The following is an 18,425-nucleotide window of genomic DNA, read 5'->3' as shown; positions in this document are numbered from 1 at the left end:
CACCATGAAGACCCTCAAACATTTTGCCTTAACAGGTTCAGAAAGCTTTTACAACATAAGAGGACACAAATGTATAGCCAGCTTAGGTCACAGGTTAGAAGCAGAAGCAGTCCAGCCTTTGCAAAGTGAACTTCAAGGCTGACCTTTACACCTAAAAAGCAGAAGGTTATACAGTAATTAGCAGGTGGGTGGGACCCCACAGTAAGTACTTACTTAATCCTTCATAGTCTAATACTTCTCAAAGTGTGTACTTAAAGCGAGAAAGAAATTCAAATACAACGTCTTAGACACTTTTTTGAAAGACTGATCTCAAAACACATCATATAGATGGTAGCCATGTCACAACAATAGGTATTGCTACGTCAATAAGTTGATTTTAAAAATGTCTGCAGGTGGGGTTAAACATGATACTACTGCCGTAAGATCATAAGTGATACTGAGTGGCTAGATAATTCATCACCCAAAAGAATATTTGTGAGAAATCACAGCCAAGAACATGGCCATTGTTTCTTAAACTGGCATTCAAGAAACATTAATCCCATAAAGTTACTTACAAAAGTAAAAAAGAAAAAGTCACTACCGAGCGGGCAAAGGAAGTAATGCTCATTTCATCAGTGGAGTTCAGAGATAAAGAAAGAATTCACTCCAAAAACCTATGCTGCACAAAAAAAACCCCACCAAAAACCAAACCAAAAAAACCCCAAAGAAAACCCCACCCTGGTGTTAGGGTATGGCATACTGTGCACATGCTACACTGCTTTTCTGTCGTTGTTATCATTTCTTCCTGCTGAAGACAGAACCCTATCAGGTACCAGATTCTTGCTGAGTTTTGAATCGGCTCTTAGTGAACTGGAACAAGTTAGATAAAGTTGTTTATATGCTGTAAATCTACTTTCCCTGAGCCGAAAATGTGTAAGCTAATGGGTTGTTTATGAGTTGCAAATCTGTTCAGTGAGGTGCAAATTTGTCAGATAATGGGTTGTTTATGAATTCTAAATCAATATTCAGTGAGTCGGAACTATGTTAGATAATAGCTTGCGTATGAGTTGTAAATCTGTTTCCAGTGAACTGGAAACATGTTAGATAATGGGTTGTTTCTGGGTAGTAAATCTGTTCTCAGTGAGCTAAAAACATGTTAGATAATGGGTTGCTCGCGAGTTGTAAATCTTTTTTTAGTGAAGTGGAAACCTGTTTAACAAAGGGCTCTATATATCTTAACTCTGGTTTTAGTGTGCAGAAAAGTTCACGAATGTGTTAGATTTGAGCGGCATATCTGATTTCAGTGAGGTAGGAATCCATCAGCTAATGGATTGTTTATGAGCAGATCTACATTCAATGAACTAAAAATCTGGAACAATAGTTACCTTGTATATAACGTGCTCTATTTTCTTTATTTGAGTCAAATATTGAGTAAAGGTTTGCACGATTTGTAGACTTCAAATTAATGAGGTAGAAAGGGCTTGTAGAATTGTTAAAACCACACTAGAAATTTCCAGTGTGGTTTTGAGTCTCTCCCTAATAAAGTAAAACTTGGTACAGATGCATACCAATAATTTTGGAGGAAAAAGATAGCAAAATTATTGTCAAAGATTTTTTTTAATCCTGCAATGAAATATTATTACTAAAATCTCTCAGCTGGATTCCATTTAATAATTTCTATATAATTGCATATAGTTATATTAAAATGAGAATCAAAGAATTTTAGAATTTCATATCTTCCTGTGAATGGAATCATTGGTGTCAACCTGTCTTACCGCTGCTTTCTCTGTTATAGGTATCACTGTCAGTCAAATACTTCCACTATATCAAGCAGCCTCATGAACTGACTCCTGTTTCCAGTGAGAGAAAACCACATGCAGACTGGGGAAAAGGAAGGATATGTAGTACAAAAATACCAGCTTAAAATGAATGCCTCAACATGAAGAAAAGGGGTTTAAAACACATGAAGGAGAACAATAAACTAACATATATGGGGATGTGAAATCCCTTCTCATTTACAATGAAAAAAACAACTTAAGCATTTCTAGAAAACAAACACCACAGTTCACAAATACATCTCAAGCATATACAGTACGCTTTTTGCAAGGATACAAAATTTCATCTGACATTCAATTATTCAGAGTGCTGACTCTGCTAATGAAAAAAGAAATTTGGCATATTAAGATTACAAGTAGAAACACTTCCTAACAATTTCTTAAAACTATAATTCTCAAGTACGCTTTATGGAATGTCTTTAGCTCTTGTACAACAACCTATTATAAAGTAATGAGGAATACTTTATTGTTCTTTTAAAAAACCAATTTGTATCTGCACTGGTGCTTCACCAGTATTCCTTTCTCTTTGTCTGTTTAAAATGTAAAAATTTCTAGTGGTTTTCCATGTCGTACTTAGTTAATCTCTTTCAGAGAGAGAACACCAGAGTTACCCTAGTGCTTGTATGTCACCACTGCACGTTTCTGTAGGCTGTTTGTCCCTTTCCAACAGCTACACTCAAGTCTGAATCCCTAGGTTTTAATGCTTTCCTGTGAGTAATGAGAACATTCTGACAACATTGCTTAGTTTCTATTTACCGTATCTTACTACAGATATCATTAATTCCTCTAAAATATGCATACATAAAAACTCAAAGTAAAAAAAGAGGTTTTGTAACACATTTGAGAAATGCTCTTCCATTCATTAGTGACAACAGTTTTCATGACCACAAAGACTTTCCCAGAACCACAGTGCACAGGCACATAATGATACAATTATCCAATGTCAGTTGTAATATAATACTTTGTCAGTTTTCAGCTGTTTAACTTCTTTTCTAAAAATATTTCCATTAACATGCAACAGCAAAGGGTGATACTTTCCACATCAAACGTGTTTCTATTTTTCCTAATCACTGTCCTTGGTCTGTTTATTAAACCGACCCAAACAAATAGCTAAACGTAGCAATGCCATGGGCAACACAACATAAACCATCAGAAATTCAGTGAGAATTATCCACAACATAAGGAGCAAAATATACAGCACTTGAGATATTTTGGAAAACAGTTACTGAAATGAGTTACAGCCTCCAAAAAAACCCATCAGTACTCAAAAAAGAAAAGAGAAGAAACACAGTACATATATGCTTCTGAAAACTGACTACAGATGAATGAGGTTTACTCTATGTTTTAGAACAACTTAATTGGAACAGAAACGAAAGACCACAGAAGTTTTTAGAATTTAGATTTTTGTAGCACAGATTTTTGCATGCTTAGCATTAAGGATGTATTTCTCACAAGTTCACAATCAGATTTTCCTTGAATTCTAATTTCACCACGATAAACCATGATAACCTTTTACATACTGTGTTAGACTTCATTGGTAAAGATCAGTGTGAGATCCTTGGAAGATTACACTGAGACCTCAGCTGCAAAATAGGTTCTGTGTTTTGTCCTGCAGATTTTGGTGATGATAAAGGTGGCAATTCCATGGTAACAGTGCCGAGTTTCAAGTATGCAGAGGCTAAAAACATGTCAAGTTTCATATGCAACACCACACACTAGTGTGGTGAATGAAGGCATAGTAAACATGCAAAGCTACTGAATAAGTCTCTAGTAAAACTGCACAATTTTGTAAGCTGGAATTTGCCTCTGATTATCACTGAGCACAAGTCACTTTTCTTGGGCTCACTACACAAAGGGTGACTCAACTGCACACACTGACCAGGGTCCTAATATTTTATACTATTGTTATGTCAGCAGAGGCATCTTCCAGTACTTTGGTCCCACTAAATAGAAAAATAAACAACCAATAGGTTTGTGGGGTAAGGGGACTTCTTTCAGTTTGAAGCACTGCACACAACAAGGTGTTTCAACAGTGAAGTTCCTTAAAACTTGGTAATACAAATTAAGCAGTGTCATTATCACTTCTGTTTTCTAGTAACATGCTTCACACCATCGTAGGATTGTTATAAAATACTTTTGACTTGGTAATTTCAAAGAAAATGTTTAAATGTATCTTATAGGGATAAAATACAACAATTATGCTATATGCTTAAGTATGGTAAAACTTTATTGACATTTTTTACTCTATAAAATCAAGTGATTATCAACTTTTCATTTAAAGTTTATTTAAATAAAATATGTATTTTTAAAATATTTTTTTACTTACTTTCAATTAGTACTTTTCTGCCAGCCCAGTTGTCTTTAATAACTTGTATATTTCCGAAGTGCGCATCACTGAAGAATATGCGATTTGTACCTCTTCCTTTCAGACTGTAGTCAAAAGCAAGAGCTATCACATTTTTAAAGTACTCTGGATTTTCATATGGCCTTACTGGTGAATTCAAGTTGGTTTCATCTGAAAGATGTATACTTTTTAAAATTGTCCTTCCGGAGTACAACAGGTAACCTTCATGTCTCAGGCAAGTAATTCCATCTTCGGCAAGATACCCATGTGCACAAGCACATGTTCTCCGTGCATTTCCCCGATAAAGGCAAAGCTGATGACATCCACCATTATTCTTGGCACAAACATTAGTACCTGTAATAAAAAAAAAAAAAATTAAAAATATCTATCTTTTATAATACTACACTTAGCTAGCTTAAATAAAAACGTAATTTTATTTGTTCTACGAATCTTTCTCCTTAAACTCCTTCTACAATACTCACAAGTAAAACAAAGGCTAAAATAGTAAAGAATTTAACTTGAACCACAACCTAAAGACAATTGTAAAGAATACAATTACTGAGAAAATAGGCCTCCATTCCAATTCACAAGAGTACACATTTTACTAATAGCAAATTATAAAATGGGTTATTCCTTGATAATCAGCTGAAGACTTAGAGACTGTTTCAAGTGCTTTGAAAATTTATTTTTTTTAAAACACCTGTTACTGGCAAACAGTCAAATGTAGATACCATCAGCATACAGTACTGTTTTAAGACAATTTCTATCAAAATGAAAACGTACATATTGACAGGTACAAAGCTGTGTCAATCATGTTCCCTGTTTTTAATAAAGACATTTCCTAATGTTTTGTTCTAATTTACTTTAAGTCCTGGGTTTAAAAACTTACTCCCTGACAAATGCATACCATTAAGAAATCATTGTCTAATTAGTAACTTCAATTACTTTAACTACACTTGTTACAAGCAATATTTAAAATTGCAGTAATTGTCAATAATTCAGAGTTATTTTACTTAGTCTTTTTTGGACTATGTATGAATTACTATTACAGTTAGTTTAGATAATTTAATTTCCGTGTCTGACAGCACTTTCCATATAACAACTCAGCTCTTTCAATAGAGTAATTTTCCCATTTCTGAAGGTTTTCCACATAAAAAGGAGAAGAAAACATTTTAAATGGATTTTTTTCAGGTAGAAAACCATAACAATTTTTGGGAAATACGTAGGGTCTGAAGGTGCTGTTTGCGTTTTCTAACTGCTGCATTTCAAGCTGAAGATATTTTCAGGAAAGAACAATGGGGGATGAGAGCTAACCTGCTCTTGAAATTAGAAACACTGAATTTTGTGTTCCTAGGCAAAACTACATGAGACATGTTCCTCTACACTTATGTAAAAAACATTTGGAGATTTAGCTGTATATATTTTTACATTTGGTTTGTTTTAAAGATTGTTTATAGTTTTATTAGGCTAGAAAAGTTAATATCTGTTTGGAAGGATGAGAGGTTGAGAAGAGAAAGGAAAATACAAAAAAATATTCTGAAGATTCTAAAATCTCTCTTCAAAAATTTCAATGCTTCCACAGTACACCAGCTGGAAATATCTTTAAAAAAGGCCAATTCTGAAACCAGTGTAGTTAAGACATATCCTTGCACAGATGTAAAATAGCACTGAAGGATAGGAATCCACTTGCAAATAGCACTGCAGGACTGACTCATCACAAAGGGTAAAACAGGTGCTTGAAAAAAAAGCATTAAACAGAATGAGAACAGGTTGTTGGTTTTTTGTTTGGGTCATTTGTTGATTGGTTTGTTTTAATAATGGAAGGTCAGGAAGCTAGCTAATTGCATATTTTTTTTAAAACAGTGTTAACTACTTCTAGTTCAATGAACTTAAAAAAATATATATAATAGTGTGATATAGAAAAACATTCCAAAAACATTTTTCACCTGTTTTTTTCCCTTTTGTCCTTCTGGCTCACTGACATCCCCTCCTAAAGACATTAACCATTTGTACCCTAGTAAAATTTGAAAAATGTATTAAAAAATCATTCAGTTATGTTTTTCAAACTAACATCAAAAGATTTTTAGCCTCAGTAACCGTTTCTTCTACTCCTAATGTGACCAAGTCTTTAAAGCTATCAATAGAAATCATTACATGTAAAGAAGCATTGTTTTATCCCACTGTTCTGTTTTCCTAATTCTACAATACAATACCCTTCCAAGCAACCAGACATTAACTATTTCTAGCCTAGTTAAAAGAAACAACAGATTTTTGTGTGGATTTTATTTTTATCCACAAAATATGATGCCCCCAGTCCTCCAAAATTACATGCAGAAATCCTTAGTAAAATTAATATGCATATTTTTGCAAAGTAATTTTCAGAACTATTTAAAATTCCCCATTAAAAACCCCCAAAAAGACAGTTTTTATTAAATATGTTTTCTTTCAAAATGCAGATTTATTTTACATGATCTTTGAGTATGTAATGCTGTGATTAAATCAACTTTTGAGCGCTACCAACACCAGAGAAATATTTGTATGAAAAAGTTTATCTTGTGTTACAGCAACTTTTTTTTTTCCTCTCTTTTTGAATTTATTTATGGAAAATTTTGTCTGGATAACCTGGTAGCAGTTTGTTCTGAGGAAGTCATCATTAATTGTTGTAGACGTCTAACCACCTTTGCTCACTAAAATAAGTTTTTCAGAGTATCTTCAAAACCAGAATTTTAGGAGGAAAAAGACAGCTAAAAGCAACAGTATTCTTGGTCAAAGGTAGTGGAGAATAAAATTTAACCATCAATACTACAAATCAAAGGAATTAAATGATAATTTTTCTCTCTTGAATTTGCTAAACAATTTGAATATAAAGGAAATCTGATTATTTACAAAGTTTCTTCCCATGCAAAAATACCAGGACTGAAAACCAAGTAATTACAGGAAATATATATTTGAAACACAGAAGATTGGAATTTCTAGCTGTGAATAAAAATTCTGGTTTGCTTTCCAACAGAAATATGAGACTGCCAGAGTTTACTGCTCTTTAAAGCACAGTTCAAGGTCCCTATCATTCCTAAGACTTTTACCTTCTTTTTTTTTTTTTTTTTTTTTTTTAACAAAATAAAGCCCACCACATCTGGAATGATAGGAAGTGGTTTGGGTTTAGATTTTCTCCTTAAAACTCACAGAAGAATTTCAGTAGAATTTTTTTACTATATGTTTTCTTTAGTACATTAATTTTAGAATAAAAAAATACTTCAAGAGTAAAAAGTGGAGATAAAATCAGTGATTACTGAACTTTTGGTATGCTTTAATATACATAAAAAGTAGCAGGTGATATTAAAACAATTAATAGCATCCTTAAGAACAGCCAACCTTTCTCTCGTGCTCTATTAAAGACTTTCACTTCCTTCAGGTTTATTCCAAGGCCAGTCCTCATGGTCACAGCATCCGTGGCCTCATTCTTGTGGCCTCTTCTAATAGAGCCATTTGCATGTGCTCTGCCAAAAAAGTTGAAGATGTCTCATCAACAATCCTCAACTAATTCACACCAAACAAATGACTGCAGGGCAGTGGAGAGTTCACCTCAGAGAAGGTGAAGAAACCTGTTCTCATCTATGACACTGATATGCTTTAGCTTCCAGCATCAGAAATACCCTTTCTTTGGGAACTGCATAGGTTTCTGTGATCCATTCTGTGACCTTGCTAAGGAATGGCTAATCCTACAAAGGTGAAGCACCTGGCACTGAAATAACATTTTGAGACTCAAATACTTATGAAAAATAAATTACCTGTCAGACCAGTAGATGTAAGCTCCAAACACCGCGACTGAAAACATATCCACATTGCTCCCTGACAGCACAATCTCCCGATTCCCTCCACTCTCAAGGTCAATTCTTTCTATCTTGTCGGTACGAGCATCACACCAATATAATCTATTTTCCTAAAGATTAATTTTAAAGGAAATATCAACAGTCTTGTCCAAGTATTTAATTGAGAGCTATTAAGATTACATTAAAAGTGGAAGACCAACTGGCTTTAATGAAACATAACAAGTACTGTACACTTTAACATATATGGGAAGACAGAGGAACTAACCTCAAAATCGATGGAAATCCCGTTAGGCCACGCAATCCCCAGGCTCACAAGAACCACCTTCTCAGACCCATCTAAGTGTGCCTTGCCTATGCAAGGAGTTTGTCCCCACTCTGTCCAAAATAAATATCTGCAATGTTGTAGAAATTACCAATTAAAATTTAGCCTCAAAGTAAGTATTGAAAGTATGCAATACTATAATTCAATTGCAAATAAAATGCACCACTACCAATAAATACGTATTTAAAAAAACATGGTAAAGGTCATGTCTCTAAACAACTTTAAGCAAATAAATGTATTATAACTGTTTCATGGAACACTTTGTTGAGAGATTTTTTTGCTAATGATATATATAAAGTAATTCTGAAAACTGTATTTGAGCAGTCAATATGCAATTCTATTCCTTAAAGAATTCAGCTTTGTGCTTCGAAAAATAAAAGCACATTAAGAAAAAAATGGCATCTAATTACTAACAAATGTGATAATACAAGATATCTAACTTAAAAATGTTTTAAATATGTAGCAGTAAGGAGCATTATGGGAAATGGTAGAGCAAAAGGATTTTAATTGGGAAGAAAATATTTTTCCTACTCTCCCTAATGCTCGTGGGAAGAATCTACATCTTACTTCTCTAGCTTTATGTTACTGTGTACTTACTGGCACAGTAACATCATTATTTTGGGATAAGATGCTAGGTCGATCTTCTGCCTTGACCTACTTCTCAATCTACTGCTTTAGGTATAGCAAAATGAGGCCGGTTAATCTATACAGAGCACTTCCTTTACTGAACAGAAACCTACAGAATAGCTTTAAGTAAAGGTCTATGTGTCTACAAACATATATATGCATGTATATATATTTGTGTTAAAATGCATTATAACATACACACAAAATATATATATATGTATTCTGAGAAAGAAATTTCTTTCTAAGATAATGTAGAGACCCAGCATATTACTCATCGCCTGAATAATTTTCATAGCTAATATTCATAAGAGCACACTAAAACATTGTTTAGTAATATGCTGTACACAAAGGGAACAGAACATATAAAACCATTCTCTGTTGTTTTCTCTGTGTGGAATGTATGTTTGAGTCTGGTTTGAAAGGTTACAGAAATCTGCTGTGCCTTACTAACCAGTTCCACCCCGGAGTCGGGTAGTATTATTATACCAAAAAGTTGTTAAATAGCTGTATGTGATTGCATGACTGCAGATACATGAAATAAAGAGGGATAAAAATGGGACACAGGAGAACAAACATGGATCTTATAATGAGCTCATAAAATTTAGCTTCTGAAACAATGTCTGCCTTACTTTGGCTCTAACTGTAGGGCGTTCAGGCTATAATGAAAATGAATTTGTTTTTGTACTTCTTGACATAAACATTAATATGAATACTAACTATATATACATTAGGAAATTGAACTGCTACATTAGCTAAATATAAAATATGTTTTGAAAATGTAAAACTAGATGGTATTAGCTAGCTGGATATCCAAAATCACTGCTTAAGTTTAATACAGCTTTGACCAGATTACTAACAGCACCTCTAAACAGAACTGAACTTGCTTTCAGGTGTCTAGTCAGAGGTACTTTCTTAACACAGGACATCCACTAAATAATTACTACAGAAAGGCAGGCATTCAATATACTTGAATTAAACATTTCATGCTCTTTCCTTAGACCAGTTACTCTAAGAAAAAAAAGAACAAAACCAAACCAAAACCAACACTTAAAAAATATAATTAGCAGGTTAAATGAATCCAGAATCCTCCAAAGAAAACCCTGAATAGCTGCCAAAAATGTAAAGCAAATTAAAGCTCCCTTAAAGAATTAATGATTATAAATATATTGATCTATAAATTAAAAGAGCCATTAACTAGTATAGAAAAACTTGATCTTCCTATATCTTCTTAAAAGGTCTGGGAACTACCACCTAAAATACTTGATTCCTGGACCTTTTTAGGTAGCAATATGCTACTGACAAGATTTGGTGTGTATACTGCAATGCTAGAATAACTACATCAACTTCTTTCAGAACTATCCAACATATAATTTACATAGCTGACATAGAGATGCAAGTAATGGAAATTTGATGCCGGCCTAAAATCCTCACAAAAATGTCTTTGGAAAAAATTAAATCAGAGTTTAAACTCCATACCCCCAACCCCCCCAAACACAAATTAAATTCGCAAAGTTTTTTTAATAAGGTATCTTCAAAGTCTAAGAATTATTTCAGTATGAGCTTAACTCCATATTTCAATCACAATTCTGAGCATGATCAGAAAACTATTATTTCATTGGGGAGGTGGGGAACAAAGTCAGCCAAGTGTATGTTTTATGAGTAAGTATACCTGATGAGGGACAAAGGCACTTCTCTGTATGACTACACATTCTTAACTTTTGCCTTAGTAACAATAAATTATGTTACCAGCCAGCTGAATGCTGGCTGCTTCTCATCTTGGTATAACTGGCAGATTCAACGAGATCTAATAACTGCTATTTTCGTCTCTATTCTTATAGCTGTCAACTCAAGCTCCAAGAGAAATGAATGTGAAGTCAGGGGAAGGGGGGGGGAGGAATACCTTTGAAAGTTTTGCCTCATAAAGGGAAAGAGATACGGCAATAACACAGAGGGTGAAAAAGTCTTAATCTTCCCGTAGAAAGGTATACCATGTACTTCACTAGCAAAACATCGCTATCCTTCTGAAGTAACTTGGACTGGAGACACCTCAAGATATCATTTTGCGGCACAATATTAGAGAGATATGTGATGCTAACCTACCTTCACAGAAGATACACCACTCTATTCAACTACTAATTTGTGGTCCTCTCAAGCTCCTATGTTTTCTTAAGCATTCTAAATGCATCCAAAACTAACTATAAAACTCAACAAGATTAAGACATCTAAGGAATGTTTCACAAGCGAGTTCATTTCTACAGTTATTATTTCTTTTCTTTACTGTTTTATTGTTTCAACTGCAATAATTTAACCTCCAAATTACATTTTACCTACATGGTATTAATTACTGCTTTTTGGTGGCATTAACCTATCCTATTCTAAGGTCTAAGATGATGGTTCCATCACATCTCTAAATATCCATTAACTTAAAAACAGGAACTGTTTCTTTTTAAATAATTTTGTTAGTATTACTGGCTATTACTTCATCTGAATATGTGCATACTTAACATTTTGGTAAAGTAAAACTACGAACCGTTGAGTGAGAAAGCATGGTGTGATAATATTGTCATTAAAATAAAAAAACGCACACTTTAGTAAAAAAACAACTTTCCTATCAATAGGAAATATTCTGTCAAGGGTTCTGCATTTACTTTTCCCTATAGCAACTGTTAAATGCTGGATCTCAGCTACAACCCATCTTCCTCTCCAAATACTGCAGAAGTGTTCACTATACTTTTTACCATTTCTAGTTGAAAACAATGGATTTTATTTATATAATCCATATCATTTTAATATTTAAGTATTGTCCAGAGAAACTCCATCTGCTGCACCTAGTCCTCATGGACTGCACGGGAGCTTTTCCCTTCCTTTCACGTAAGGGGTGAAAACCTATTTGTGTATGTGTACACCAAACACACTGCATGCATGTTGAGGAAAATTACACTGCAAATTAACCATCATTTGGAAGAAACTTGGTCTACCCTTCTGGCCAGAAGAACTTTATTAGGCTTTTGTGTACTTACCTTTAAAAGTTTTTTGTTATTTTTAATTTTTTTCTAACAAAATGCTATTCTGGTACATTAAAGACAAAAATATAATTACTAGTTCAGCCAGAACCTGACTAGGATCTGAAGAAGATCCTACTCTGAAGAACAGTATTAATCCTAAACTATGAGCAGATACTGCCAAGCAACCAGTGGTGCTATATGAACACAGCTGTAATGATTTGTGGCAAAAGCTATCACATTATGTGGAAAATAAAACCAGTTACTGCATTCACCTTCATTCTTCGATACATTGTTGCAATGCTCTGGTCTGCAAAATACACAGATATCCAAGTCTAAATCCTCCTAGAACAAATCATGGCAAAGATCCAAAACGACACTTTGCACCACTGTATCAATCTGGCCTCAGTGAGAAGTCAGAAATCTTCATCACTATGGCTGCAAACTCCTCTGGGTAGAGACTGCTTTCCTGAAAATACTGAGCTGCTGATTTGATTGAATCTGGGCAAAATGAGCTACAGTGTCATCTCTGGGTTTGGGGGCAGTTAGTTGCTCGCATTCTTCATCAAGATTTTGATACACACTGTTTACTGCTTCAGTTTTAGCAGGGCAAGTGTAGCAGTTAAATCAACTAAGTCTTGAATATATGCTTTTTCCTGAGAAAGTATATTTCCTGTTCCCATGGATAAAAAAAGATGGGAATTCCTCGCACAATTTACTGCTTCAGTTTTACATGTAGCGCTGCTAATAATCATTTTGGAGCTGGAAAGTGACAACATTCTCTCTTTCTGTTAATGCTGCAGTGTAGTCCCTACTCTCAACAAACAGTTGAACAAATACAGATGTTATTTTTGACAACCCTTCCTCTTCCCCACACGCTTCATCTCACATTACTTTCAGCTACCTTGGGCAATCTCCTTGGTTGTTGTAGTGGGATATTACACGATACTAGGTTTTATAACTACCAAGGATCACAGTTTTCTACAATTTCATCATGACATTGAGGTCTTCATTAGCTAATGTCACTTCCTCGGATCTGCTGGAAATTTAAGAACAGATTTAAGCATGCTTCCAAGCAATGTCTAAATTTTGGTTGAAACGATGCCTTAGAAAATGAAAACTGTTTTGCAAAGAAAGTACGGTATGTCATGCATACAGAGACCAATGAAAAAACTCAACATATGACAAGAACAACAGTTCTTTCCACCCATGCTTAGTGACAGTACAATAGTTTCCAATACGATACATTTTGGTTTTAACTGCTTATCCATTAGAACAATGGCCTTGATTGACCTATCTAAGAGCTTCAATGCTAGCATGCAAACTTTAAAAGAAATGCAAGTAGCCATGGACATGTTACCCTTTTTCTGGGTGTACCGCAATAGATCTTGGCTGGTCCAAACCCTGGGATATAATAACATATCGGAATGAGCCATTGAGCCTGGCAACTTCTATTAAGTTGAAGCCATGATCCGTCCAATATATGTTACCTAGGAAAAAATACATTTAAGTTACTGGAAAAAGAAAAGACTACTTGAAAAGTGTTTAAATCTTAAGTGCTTAAGTTAGGACCAGAAACTAACTGCTTTATTTTAATTATATGTGTCTTTTATTTGCAATTTTAAGGCTTACTCAGCCTTTCATTTTAAAGTATACACTTGTATTTGTGGTTGTCCCAGTTGAGACTGCTCATCTAATAAATAGCATCCAAGATATTTAAGTATTTTTTCTGTCTGTAGTAACACTACAAAAACAAGTGGTTGTATCTTCAAAGGAAAATATCCAGACATTTAGAATATTAGAAATTAGCGATGAAAGCAAATCAAGTTAATCTTGAGCTGAAGATACAAGAGTGTACTGGGAGAAATCATGACAAGTCCTGAAGTAGGTGAAGACCTACCTGCTATCCAGTCCACTGCAATGCCTTCAACTCTTCCCAAACCATTTGTAACAATGTCTTCTTTCCATGTTTGGTCTCGTTTAGATCTGCTAATTTTGTTGAAACCCATGTCTGTCCAATAGATTGTATCATTTCCTATAAAATACATAGCAAGGATTCTGAGACTAATTCAGTTACTTCAGTCCAAGTATCCACATCAGTAACTGTAAAAACTGTCAATTATAATTTTATTAATAACCTTAGATTAAACAAAAGAATGGTATCAAAACTATCATCTTTAATTACTCATTCTTTTTCCTTTTTAAATTTTATTTAAAATGATTATATCAGAATTCCAGGTTTTCTGCTGGTTGTTTAGTACTGCACATAGAACAGAACAGGGATATAACAACAGGTGGAAGCTACTACCATTGTTAAAACTCACAATAAATATGCTGTCTTTTTTCTTTTTTTTTCTAATAGGATAATGTTTGAAAAACATATCATTTTGTTTATTAACCCCCCATTCCAAAATACTCAGGAGTCTGAAAAAACGCAGTGTAAAACTGCCTTTACAGTCTTTTCCTTCAGTAATCATACAGATTGATTTTTGGCAGTATGCAATATTAACTAGAAAAAAAAATGTTGCATTTGAGAATGATATACTGAAAATAAAGAATTTACTGTAACCACAATTAATCTTTTATTTTAAATGTCCTGACAGCTTTCAGTGAGTCTTTTTTGGTGCTTTAAGGCATTTCAGCTGTCTTCCCTGCCATTCTGCATATAAGGTGTAAGAGAGGGACCATTATGTAGTCTTAAGAGTACAAACCTGTTTTCACTGACCACTTAAACTTGTCAGCCAGGCTGACAATGTGGAGTGGCCAAAGCACAGACATGCATTTCTTTCTGTTGCTACAAAGTACCCTTAATAAGGAGATGGGGCAAACAAACTGTTGACCCTCAAGCAGAATTATAAGTATTTCCATTGACAGAGCTCTGAGTTAACAATGCAGATATTCTGCAACCCACATTCTGGTTTCAAAGTCATCAGCTGGGGACCTCCCCAGTGGGCTGTTTTGCCTGGGAAAGACATTGCTTGGAGATAAACTATATTTGTTCCTTCTTTTTTTTTCCACACTTTATATATCTGCTTCAAATTCTGAAAGAGTGAGAGAGTGTGTGTTGCTTATTTATATACTATACATATTCATAGATATATAAATATATATATATACATATATATACACATAGAAGTGTGTGTGTGTGTAAATATATATATATGTATGTATGTATAAAAGAAAAAACAAAACTTACGCAGACAACTCAATTTATAGACCAAACCAGTTTTGTATGCTCAAGAACCCTAGCCAAATGACAAATTCTTACTTCAAGTACCTCTAATATATAGATTGATTATCACATATGGGAGCCATGTATTGTGCTACTTATTTCAAATAAGTACAAGAACTAGATGGATATTAATACTAGCTGCATATACATTCAACAATAAGATACTGATCTACAATTGTGTGCAAGTGTATGCTGAACACCCTTCAGTGGAATACAAGATATACAAAATTACTAAAAAGTCTCATCTGAAAATATCTATTATGTTTACCAACTGGATAAGACATTCTATAAGTGAATTTTATGTATTTCATATTCCACTCTAATTCATCTCCATAAAAATAAACCATTTTGTATTCATGCTATGACTATTTAAGTCAGCCATGTGAGCAAGAATCCACATAACAGCTTAGAAACTGTTGTAAGAAACAAGAGATCTCTGTGGTTTAACTTCCATGACTGAATCTTAATGTATATAGCAGAAATGATTTGGTAGTCTTGTCATCTGAAAGTAGTAGTTTTCAGTAATCAAAAAATTCAAACAACTGAATTACCTGGATTTGCTTCCAGATAGTCACATATTAAAGAGATAAAACCATTTTTTTAAAAAAAAAAACCCTGTCTCTCTCTTTAAAATATATAATTACACAAAACAGCCATTAAAAGTCTATCTAAATTACTTATTTACTTCCTGTAAAATGCAGTATTTTATGAAACGGCTTTGTTTTGCTAATGATCAACATTTCCTTAATACACAATATATCTGACCTGAATGTAAATAGGTAGAAAGTAACTAATAGTTACATACATGTACAAACATGAATGGTGAGGACATAGAAAATCATGGAGATGCGCAGATATAACTTCAAGAGATACAAAAATACTTCCCAATAATCAAGGAAAACACATTTCCAAGATAAATATTACAGGAAGTGTGGTTTTAACATCTGCCAGATTGGATTTTTATTTAATTGGTAGTGTTCCTGTAAAATGATCAGCATTTTAAAGCAGAATATATTGGTTCTACAAACAAAAATTATGTAAGTAGTTTTGAGACTGGAACTAACCAGGGAAACTCAAGTAATATTTTCTGTATTGGAGGAGGTCCACAAAGTACATGCAGTTCACCGCTTCTAGAAAGTATCCTTAATAGTAAATGATAACAGCTTGAGTATGCAAAGATAATAATTACCCAACCATATGCTGATACTAAACCTCAGCTAACACATCACTTCCTTAAAATGATATTCTTTTACAGTCTTCTGTCTTACTTGCCAAAATTTTGTATCCTGAATTAAATCTTCATTAAACACAGCTATATACAGAGAGAGCATACTATACTCTTTTCCTGTACTGTGTGAAAGTAGCCAAGGAATTTGTTGTCAACAAACTAATAAAGATCCCTCTGGGTTTCAAATACAAATTTGCTGAATTTTGGTTCGCACTTGGATACAGATGCTATGATCCAAACGACAAACACCCTTGATTTTATGGATATGGCAATTTTTATGGGTTCCTTTCTATTAATAAACAAAGTTCTCTGTATCTCAATAAAACATGGAGTAACATTCTCAGTAAGACTCAACCACTGAAGATGCATGCCATGCAGAAGAAGCCAACACGAATTCAGATTAAGCAACTGGCCTTTATTTTGTTGTAGTCTGTTCACTTAAAAAAGTGGGTGACATTTTCACAGATCTGTGTGTCAGTGCTGTCTCTGTCAGGTAGCACTATTAATACCGTAATCGCACAAACCTGTTTTGCTTTCCTAATTACTTCTGAAAATGACACGGAGATGGAAACTCCCTTCAGCATCTGGTTCCTGAAGTCAGTTCTGGCTTCAAATAGATGGAAAGAAGGCCTATACTCAATTTGGTGCTTTCAGTAGCTATTCTATTGCTGGAATCCGAAGAGAACTACTACCTGGACACAACAGTCACCACAAAATGAGAAACAACTGTCTGCAGCTTCATGCAGCTTCTGCAAACATTTTAATAAGTGGCAAGTATTAGTAAACATGGCCTCACATTGATGCCTACAGTCTGCAGGCAGCTTATCCCTGAAAATTAATGCAATTTAATGCATTAGTATTTTGCCAGTAAAATCCTGTAACTCAAAATTCAACATATGAAGTATTTGCTGAATATTAACTCTTAGTCTGTAAATGTTCAAAATGCTTATTTTGACAAAGAGAGTAAAATCTATTCTCCTCCCACCTATACATACCTTTACGTACACCACAGATACAAACACCTGGAGGAATAATGATAGCATGAGTGGGACAGACAATTGAGACGGAAGCGTGGAAAAATGTGACAGAACACCTCTGGGTTCCCAGCTCCCATTAAGTTCAGCAAAACTCAGTGAGGGACTGGGAAGACTCTGCTTTTCACTGAGACAAAATCTTGCAAATCTTAAACTGTTTCTGAGATTAACTGCTGCAGAACTGAAAGGAGCTCAGCAATAACACTGTATTATTTCAAAAATATCAACAATTTTAACTATCAGCCCACCTTTATGGAGGCTTTTTGTTATTAATGAAAACATTAATGTTACTGCTCTGTATCGTACTTTAGACAGAAATGTTACTCCTCATTAAGTAGTTTGTGCCCTCCAAGTCAGCAGGAGTTAAGGTAGTGTCTCCTGATGAACATAATCTCTTTCTTACAGACATAGTTCTACCCATCAGTTTGAAGACCATCATTCTGACACTAAACACAATGTTCTCGTTTCTTCAATACTTAAAATGCCCTTAACGCCTCAAATACAGTAGTGTTTCTCTGCCACGCAGATTCTCCTCCAACCAGACCACACTTAAGCACACAGTACCTCCCACCATTTGAAATAATGACTTCAACAAATGCAAACCAGATATTAAGGTAAAAAGAATGGTGAGCTTCCTGGAACAATTTTAAGAGGAAAAAAACAGTGAGTATTTGACTGACATACTATCAAAAAGTCTTCTGCAGCTTCAGAATCAATGTGATTAACAATACCAAAATGAAAGGCTACTAGGATCACACTCAATGTTATAAACCTGTATCTTAAACAACACTGGCAACCCCACTTCCCAATGACTTCTGAAAAATTCTAAAGGACAAAATTACTCTTGTTCTTTAATGAAAAGTTTGAAGTACCAAGACTCAGGGAGATAAAAGGTGTATTTATCTTAGGTCTTTCATGTCTGCAAAAAATATTGCCTAAGTCTTTTAACTATAATGCACTACACTGTAATTTAGCCACTTTGCATACCTAAA

The 18,425-nt window shown here is 34.2% G+C and overlaps 1 protein-coding gene across 1 annotated transcript in view; it reads right to left on the bottom strand.

Moving 5' to 3' along the window:
- The window catches only part of LRP1B (LDL receptor related protein 1B), a 379,972-nt gene that overhangs the window by 174,476 nt on the left and 187,071 nt on the right, over positions 1–18,425 (bottom strand). The window contains 6 exon segments of the mRNA XM_037398644.1: positions 4,141–4,512; positions 7,531–7,655; positions 7,947–8,098; positions 8,254–8,380; positions 13,300–13,429; positions 13,840–13,974. Of these exon segments, the coding sequence (XP_037254541.1) occupies positions 4,141–4,512; positions 7,531–7,655; positions 7,947–8,098; positions 8,254–8,380; positions 13,300–13,429; positions 13,840–13,974 (1,041 nt within the window).

The sequence above is a fragment of the Falco rusticolus genome, chromosome 8 (assembly GCF_015220075.1).
Source record: "Falco rusticolus isolate bFalRus1 chromosome 8, bFalRus1.pri, whole genome shotgun sequence".
NCBI lineage: Eukaryota > Metazoa > Chordata > Aves > Falconiformes > Falconidae > Falco > Falco rusticolus.
The sequence above is the reverse complement of the archived record's forward strand: the minus strand, read 5'-3'. Positions and strand labels throughout refer to the sequence as shown.